Source organism: Sus scrofa, chromosome 2 (assembly GCF_054392235.1).
Source record: "Sus scrofa isolate SSC_HxYL_T2T_F1_AM1 chromosome 2, Sscrofa_HxYL_maternal_Yorkshire_Landrace_v2.0, whole genome shotgun sequence".
In the NCBI taxonomy this organism is placed as follows: domain Eukaryota; kingdom Metazoa; phylum Chordata; class Mammalia; order Artiodactyla; family Suidae; genus Sus; species Sus scrofa.
This window is the reverse complement of record NC_139384.1, coordinates 64949252-64958908: the sequence shown is the minus strand read 5'-3', so window position 1 is coordinate 64958908 and position 9657 is coordinate 64949252. Positions and strand designations below refer to the sequence as shown.

The following is a 9657-nucleotide window of genomic DNA, read 5'->3' as shown; positions in this document are numbered from 1 at the left end:
CAAAAACATAAGCTACATTAGTCCTCAGATGAGAATTTATACAAGCCCTAACTCTATTTTTTGAGCTCTCATCAGATTAAAATGATACTCTCACTTCTGCCTATCACATTAAAGAAAATGTTTTCCCTACATTTGCCCCACAGTCCCTTCCTTTTCAACCTCAAACTGGCAGTTTTCACTCTCTATATCATTCCTCAAATTTCAACACACTGGCAGGCCTTTGCCACAAGTATTTGAATTTAATCAGGTGCTGAAATCTTACAACTTACAAAAATACAACAGCCTCTCCAATACAGGCACATTTATCACATTTTTTCACAGTTGTGTTTCTCACAGTAATTGTTTGCATAAACACAACTGCTTCCATTTCCTTATATTCTAGTCACTCCCCCACTGTAATCAGTCTGATATGAAGCCTTCCCAGTACAAAAATGCCATCTTTCGCAAGAACAACAGTACCCTCCATGTTAAGAATTTTGAGAAAAACACCTTAATCCTCATCTTTCATGCTCAGTGACTCTTCCTGCTATGGCCCCCTGCAACTCTTGTTCTCTTTCTGTCTTTTCTCTAAACAGTAGTAAAATTTTCAAATGCAAAATATATTACTTCATTTCCAAATTGATACCATTCAATAGTCAATCATTTTTCTTAGTATAAAATCTAAAACTTCTACAGAGATTTGAATGACCTACATGGACTAGCTCTTGCCTTTCTCTCTGTACTCATATATTCCTTCCATCCCCAGTTTCCCTTGGCTGCTTCTGCCATTCATGCCATGTTCTCTGCACTGACCAGTATTTCTTATTCTCCTCATTCCTGAAGTGTAGGCTAAAACACTGCATAAATATAGAAAGCTCCACTAACCTTCTATGATGATTGAGACCCTACTGTTCTATTTTAATGTGCAGGCTTACACTTTTTATTTCGTAGCGAGCATCACAAAATAAAGAAATAAATTAGTCCTTTCATGAATCATTACATATTTTTCTCCCCATTGAGACATTAAAGCAATATCTTCCCTGGCCATTTCCTGGGTAGCAGAGACTGCAGCAAGGAGACTGGCATATATCGGGGATTAAAATATTTGTGGAATTAATGAATGGAATGGTAGGCAGGATTAGTAGAAGTTTTCTAAATACTGGTTGACAAGTAAAATATGAAAGTGATTTGTCTTTGAATGTACGGCCTTTGACTCCTAGGGATCAAAAGAGCATATGATACTTTGGACTTTTCTTTCTCTCCCATTTATTTCTCTTTTCTTCCCTTTCCATCCCCATTCTTCCCCTTCTCTCTCCCTCTCTTCCTCTCTTCCTCCCTTTCTCCCTCCTTTCCTTCCTTTCTTTTTTTCCCCTCTCCATCCCTTCCTTCTTTCTTTTCTTTCCTAGAATTATAATAAACAATGGCCAATAAAAGAAAAAAAAATCGAAGTTACTATACTAAATCTTTGCCACCTCAAAAATATTCATTTTTTCCTATCACTAATAGATAATTCAAGTCAACATATACTACTTTTATCTTTTTTTTTTCATTCATTCATTCCACAGATGTTTAACAAGCACTAATAACACTAGGAATTGAGTCTACAAGGACAGTCTCCTAACATTACTTAAATAAATTTCTGTATACAGGCTTTATGGACTCCAGAGTAACATTTTTATAGAATCTGAAAATAATGCATGTAATCATTATGGGCTGGGATTATACATTTAGGATCCCATCAGAAGATGAAAGAAAGTTTCCAGGACAAAATTGTCCCCAAAATGTTTGATAGAGGCAATTTAATCTTCTGAGTAGTTGTTGGAAATGGGCAAAAAAAAATAAAAATGTTGTTTTATTATGGCTTGTGGAATTTACTGTAATATCAATGATGTTATTCAGTTTGAAGGCTCTAAAACTGCCACTCATTTATCCCTGAACTTAATCTATGGTGTGTTCTTGTTGGTTTTCATCATTTAATAAAGAGACTGTCCTTCACTCTTACTCCATAGATGCCACAATTCCTTCTTATGACTCTTCTTACAGCCTCCTTGAAGTCTTTGTTCCTCAAGCTGTATATAACAGGATTCAACAAAGGAGTGATCACAGTGTAGAAGACAGAAATAATCTTATTGATTTCAGGTGACAGGTGGGCATTGGGGTGAATGTACATGGAGATCATTGTTCCATAGTAGATCATGACAACAGCCAAATGGGAACCACAAGTGGAAAAAGTCTTCATTCGGCCAGAGGCTGAAGGAATTCTCAATATAGAGGACACAATAAAAACATAAGACACAAGTGTAAGAAAAAAGCAAAAGCACAGCACAGCAACTGAGAGGATAAAAATGATCATCTCGGTGATATAAATACTGGAACATGACAGCTGCATGAGGGGAGGGAGGTCACAGAAGAAATGATTGATCTGGTTGGGCCCACAAAAATCCAACTTGGAAATCATCAGGGAAGGCAGAAATCCTGTGCCGACCCCTGTCAACCAGGAGATTGCCACCAATTTGTTGCAGATATCAGGACTCATCAGGAAAGTGTAGTGCAGTGGGCTGTAGATGGCCAGATATCTGTCATAGGCCATCATGACCAGAAGAAAGCACTCAGTAGCTCCAAAGAACACGAAGAAATAGAGCTGTGCTATGCAAGCAGGGAAGGAGATGGCTTGGCCCTGGGAAAGCAGGTTGGCTAGGAGAAGGGGCACAATGGTAGATGTATACCAGATCTCCAGAAAGGAGAGATGTTTAAGGAATGTGTACATAGGTGAGTGCAATTTCTGGTCCTGGCTCACCACTACAATGATGACAATATTCCCTGTGACTGTGAGGAAGTAGATGAACAAGAAAATGGCAAAGAGCAGTGTCTGCCACTCAAGGAGGTTCTGGAATCCTAGCAGCTGAAATTTAGTGACAGTTGACACATTTGGGGAATCCATTGTCTGTGGAGGAGAAAAACATTTTGGTAAAGCACTGTACATCAGGCATAAAGATATTTTATAACTATTTATGTTTGGAACTTCAGAGACTAGTGTTTTTAATTAGTTTAGATCTTATGTACTTTGAGAAGAGTAAATGCCTTTGATGTTATCTTGCTTTTAAAGACTACACTTTGATGTCAGAAGCTGAATGTGGATATTAGGTCTCAGCAAATTCCATTTATTGGGCTCTCTGAATTCTAGAAGTGGTCTCAGGTCCAAAGACATAGCCCAAAAAGTACTCTGATTGAAATCAAACTTAGAAACCAACAATAAAAATAAAGTTAAAAAAAAAAAGTCAGGCACATATGGAAGCAAATACCTTTCTTTTCTCAAAAAGAACAAGGAAACTTCCTTTTCCGAAAACATCAGCTACAGTATAACTCCTGTGACCTCTTGAGAAAGTTTATTCATAATCCTCTCACTCATTATTTATGGATAAACTGCTGTATGTGTGTGTGTGTGTGTGTGTGTGTGTGTGTGTGAGAGAGAGAGAGAGAGAGAGAGAGAGAGAGAGTCCTGTGCTGAGCTAACTAGTACCTCCATCTTTGTCATTTCTTGCCCACTTCAATAACATGATCAGCCGCTCTAATCGCTCCTTCCTGTGTACATTCAACAATAATATTTCCTTTGTTTTCATTTAATTCATTATCAAGCCCAATTCTGTTTAAGATTAATCTCCATGCACCATACATATGCTTCCATGCAGTAAAGGAGGTGAGAGCAAACACATAATGCAGCCACCAAAGAACTCCGGTGCTTAGAACAACCATTCTATATTTCCTCCATCTATTCACTCTTCCATTTCTCTCAGTGTTTGTTTCATATATATTTTTCTCTTCTCACACTTCCAAAACATCCTTGTTGCATATCTATACCCTCAAGAAAAGACCTATTTTACTCTTAAACAACAAAAAGAATAACATCATCAATAGCAACATAATCAGAAAATGAAACTGAAATCCTCCAATGAGAATATCCAGACTCATAGGTGACTAAATTCTCCAACCACCCACCACCATTAGTTTGTATGCATCTGCTTCCTATATCTTCCTCTGAGTAAAGAGTGGATGCCCAGGTTAATGTGAATCCCTCCACATATCCATCAGGGGTTGCACCCCCCCAACATGATTGAAGACATTGCAGGTATTACACCCTCTTACTCATCTGCATCAACAATGGCCCCTCTCTCTGTTGGGATCATTTTCTCAGCATGTCAACAGGCTCATTTTCTCTCCCTTTGAAAAAGAACAGTGAAAAAAAAAAAGTCTTGATGTTATACTGTTCTCCAAATACTACCAGCATTTGTCTGCTCTGTTTTTACTTCTTTCCATCTTGAAAGTATTATCTCTTCTGTAGGACTTCAAGACCTCTTAAAGGAGATGGAACTCAAAGCCTCTGGCCAAGAAAAGAATTACCAGACCCTTATCATCACCCCACCTGTCTCATTGTAATGCCCCTTCCCCTACCTTGATAAATCTGGCTTACTCCTTCCTGCCCCCTACTAGGAAAAGTATGAGGCCCTCTCCTTATCCTTCACTTATAGGGACATTATATGCCCCTAACCAACCAGCAATTATATCATAAGATCTCTCTTTCCTCAACCAATCAGCAGGTCAGCAGACCTCTACTCTCTCCCTGGGCTATAAAAACAAACATGACCACGCACTATGGGTCAGCTCTCCCCAGTCATTAGGAAGCCGTCCCACTGAGATAGCAGCATCTTTCATTTCAATAAATTCTTCTTTCTCATCACCTCACTACATTGGAAAATTATTTTTCTGAACCATGTGCACAGACCACTGCATGTCCCAGCTGCCTGTATTCTCACTTGAATCTACTGAATTGTCTAGTTTCTTCTTACCGCTGCAGCACCAAAATCACCCTGCTGCACCATTGCCCTCCAATCATCTATCCTCATTCCTAATCTTCACAATTTGTTGTCAGCATTGCACAGTTGATCCCTTCCTTTTCCTGGAGCTATTTTTATTAGTTCACATGCAAGAATATCTGCTTCCTGAATTCAGCTACACCCTGGTCATTTCACTTTAATCCATTTCTTTTTCTAGTATCTTTATATCCTCTAACCCAAAAATGTATGATGTCTAGAATGAATACCTCTCAATCTACCTCACTTCCTCCCTGGTTTCAGAGTCTCCTGACTTTAAATACCTCCAATTATGTAAATCAAGCTTGACTATAAGCCTCCTGTAAACAACTGCCCTATTTGAAATGCACAATGAGGTGTCCAATCAGCATCTGAAACAACATAAACTAACCTGCATTTCTTCTTCGCCTACCTGCCCCCTCTTAGTGAAACCACTCCATCTCATTAGGCTCCTCCATCCTTCCACTTGCTCAAGGCAGAAACCTTGAATTTGATTATTTTTTCTCTCAGACCCAGTATGTGATTTCTTGTCGAAATCACACCTGGCTCTACCTGAAAAAATATCTGGAAGCTGATCTTGATTTCACAACAATATTGCATACTCCCTGGAGAAAAAAGTGCCACATTCTTTCACCTAGATTGCTTAGTAATTGCCTTGTAGCTCCTTTGTATCCACCTCCCCTTCTTTAGGAAATTCTCAATAAAACAGCCAAAGTGAAAATTTTAGAATAGAGCATGTCATCCCTCTGATCAAAGCCCACAGCAACACCCAGCCTGCACAGGGAACATAAATTTACTGTGAATTGTTCCTGATAAGTGAATATATCACTGTGGCCAAACAATCAGTTAATTCACATATCAGGAATCTACTGTTCTGCTAATTCATTGTTTTTATTTTATTATACTAATTTTGCTGTGTTCTGTTTTCCCCTCTCACACTTGGGTAAAATCACTAGGAATACCACCTTCATTTGATAAAAAGAATTCATTCTGAGTAAAAATGATATTTTAATACAATCTTTGTTTTTTTTTTTTTAAATCTGGACTGCATTCATGGATTCATCTTGTATATGTATTGAATGGTATGGTATGTGATTTCTTAAAGCTTTAGAAAAGGGAATAGTGACAAAGCACTATATTTAACCAGGCCCTACTTATTTACTCTACCAAGTACCTCTCCAATCTCTTTGTCTACCTTCTTTTTTGCTCATTCTGCTACCAACTTTCAGGCTTCCTTAGTATTATTCGAACTACATAGGTCATGCTCCTTTTCTATTTAGCACATCGCTGTTTCCGAGATATTGTCCCTGCACATTTCTAAGTGCTTCATAACTCCTGTTCCTCCTTTCTGCTCAGATACCAACTTCTCCCCTATACCTACTCTAACTATTCTACCAGTATTCTGGGAGCCTATGATATCAATTCAAGAAGAATATTTTGTACATATCTTCATTCAGAGACAGAATATTCCAACAGTTCTTCCACTGAATGAACAACTAAAGGATACTAGAATGTTGTTATTTGATGATAAAGGACTGACTGATTCTTTTAGGCTCAATGTAATTAAGGTAATTCTAGCATTTGGAAATAATCAGTACTTAACTATTTGAATAGTTGGTGAGTTCCTCCTTACTTAAAGTATTTGAACAAAGAATGGTGATTATCAAAATTCAGCCTTCTTGTTCACTTGAGTTGCATTGTGGGAGGGGCTTTGATTGTTTTATTGATTGATGGATGGGTTGATAGATTTATTCAAAAACAGAGAGAGATGTTAGAAAATTCCCTGAGACACAACAATGTTCACAAATTCTTTTAAAGTGACAATGCCATTTTGGAAATTGGTCCATTTTTTGCTTTGTATTTCTTTTATTTTTTGTAAATATATTACCTTAGGACTCAATTTAAAATAAATGAAGAGTAGATTTAAAAACTTAAACATGGAGTATAATGAGGGCCTGGTTTGGGAGACCACAGGTAACACAAAGCAGCATTGTATTATAATAGACTAAGATTAAAAGTCATTTGGCTCAATTTCTTAGTCATCTAAAATCCCTCTCATAATGTGCACTCAAATTCACAAGGAAACTGAACTTTATTAATCACCATTCTTTGTTTAAATAATTTCAGTAATGAGGAACTCACTACCTAATGAAATATTGACTGTTAACTGATTATCTCCAAGTGCTAGAATTACCCTAATTGCATTTAGATTAAAAAGCAAAAGATCTGATTTCTAAAAGGCTAAGCTCTTAGAACAAATAGTGCAACCTCAGACCAAATGTTTTAGCTTTATTATGCAAATTAAATACACACACATGCATATATATATATATATATATATATATATATACAAAATTATATGAAAGTAAACATAATCAAGAATGTCACTGTTCTTACATGCAATCTTTCCTATAGTTAACTAAATGACCTTTGGCATCTCAAGTCTTCCTTTTTGGTTATTCCTCAGTTATTAAAGTTTTATATGCCAAATGATTTAGGTGAGATTATTTACTTTGCATGTACATACAACATCAGGAAAGTCTAAAACTGCCTTGGTAATGAGGAATCATTTTTAAAATTCAACATTCATGTCCACAACAGCCAAAACAACAACATGTATGTCATTGACACTAAAACACACACCTTGTGTATTTCTTTCTGAAAAACCTTTGAGCCTGTCCACATGAACCTGCCCTACCTGGCAGTCTCCACGGCATGGACAGCCCTAAATCACCACTGCTCCATGATCTGCCCAATTCTCTGGTAACCCAAATGTGGACAGTACTTTTTCCATGAGAGCAGGGATTTGCCATCTTCTGCTGGAGTTTAAGGCTGGGTACAGAAGACTTCTCCTTTCAATAACTCTGTGTTTCTTGGGGACCTGGCTTCTGAGAATCCTGTTCCCCAGATATCCTTCTATAATTTGACAATCAAGTTAGTAAACAATGCAACCAACCTTCTGAGATTCAACTCTGTCCACTGAGGCTTAGATGTCAGTAACACACTGGGGATTGTTGCAATTCTTGCATTCTTTTGGAATCATATTTTTAAAATTTAACTTAGGTTCAGTCTAATTTAACATTAAGTCTAAATGAACATTTTTTGTTAATGCTTAACAAAAAAATGAATCAAATGGAAAAGTGTGTTTTTTAGATCTAGCAAAGTAGGTAATTATTGAGTGACCCACCCTGAGGACTGAATATATGACAGCTACTTTTTGTTGAATGGCATTTCTACATCAAAATTTAATTACAAGTATGGTTAAATTTAAAAAAAAGCATGACTGCAAATTAAGTCATTTATTCAATTAAAGCACTCTCTACCCAAGCTTATTCTCAGTGTGAATCTGTCAATTTAACAAAGAAAATGCAATATGCGAATTTGATTATTAGGAGAGGAGTTTGGCAAAGGAAAAGTTCTTCATCCACCCATAATAGAGTAGGATTTAAAAAATCCATGTGTATGGAAGTCTATCTAATTAATAAGATCAAATTTATTATATTACTAGTTAAATGTGTGTATTTTGATTTAAAATATTAAAAGATTGAACGAAAAATACATTAAAATTGCACTTATTTTGGATGGTTTTTGATCATTCATGTTTCATTTTGTTTTGTTTTGTTTGTTTTTTGGTTATGCCCATGGCCTGTGAAATTTCCTGGGCCAGGGATCGAACCCTTGCCAAAGCAGTGACACAAATCATTGAAGTGATAATGCCAGATCCTTATCCTGCTGTTCCATAAGAGAATTTCTTGATCTTTCATTCATTCAGCAAATATGTATTTAGTAACTACTATATGCTCAAAGTTCATCCAGGCATTGGGATTCACCAGTGAATCACACAAACATTATGGTTAGATGAGATAGGCTGACATAATTCATTATTTATTGATGTTTGATTTAATTTGGAGAAGGAAAGAAAATGCAGTCAAAAACATATCTTTTTATTTTTTTATTTTTTTTTGTCTTTTTGCCTTTTCTTGGGCCGCTCCCGCAGCATATGGAGGTTCCCAGGCTCGGGGTCGAATCAGAGCTGTAGCCACCAGCCTACGCCAGAGCCACAGCAACGCGGGGTCCAAGCCATGTCTGTGACCTACACCACAGCTCATGGCAACGCCGGATCATTAACCCACTGAGCAAGGGCAGGGACCGAACCCGCAACCTCATGGTTCCTAGTCGGATTCGTTAACCACTGTGCCACGACGGGAACTCCTATATCTTTTTAAATGTCTATAGTACTATCTCCCATAATTAGACCCCTCATATCTAAACTTCCAAACTTCTTTGTGTATGTCCTACACATGGAATAATATAATTGAGTTACTGGGTTTTAGACTATATCTTGGCATATTTGCAGCTAATTTTATATAGCCCGAATCTTGCCTTTTAGTCTCAGATTATTTTATAGCTAATTTACATTGTAGGTCTTCCCTCTTGCTGTTGAATTTTGAAAAATAAAAAAATTGAACACAATTTGTGAACTGCAAAATAGCCCACTCTTTGAGCTAAATCCAGACCTTCCAATTCCTTTATGTTTGCAGAAAGAAAATGAGTCCTGACAGGGCCTTCAGAGCATACCAGAATCATTATCAAACACTAGACCTATAACTAGAGTTAAGACAGGGTCCATTTATATACCTTGCATTTGCTCACATCTCAAATTTCTCAAATTTAATATGTAGATGTGGTTTACCACACCTCCTTCAGAGAGCAATTGCAAATATCACACAAAACATAGCATGTATTCATTTGTTCCAAAAGCTACAGGGTCCTTTACTTTATGCAGTGCAACAGTAAAGAGCTTTTAGAA

The 9657-nt window shown here is 37.0% G+C and overlaps 1 protein-coding gene across 1 annotated transcript; it reads right to left on the bottom strand.

The window, feature by feature from the left end:
* Nucleotides 1-1948: 1948 nt before the first annotated feature.
* OR11L1 (olfactory receptor family 11 subfamily L member 1) lies at nt 1949-2920 on the bottom strand. Its single transcript, XM_003480739.1, has one exon. The coding sequence runs from the start codon at nt 2918-2920 to the stop codon at nt 1949-1951; it is 972 nt and encodes a 323-aa protein (XP_003480787.1).
* Between the last annotated feature and the right edge of the window lie 6737 nt (nt 2921-9657).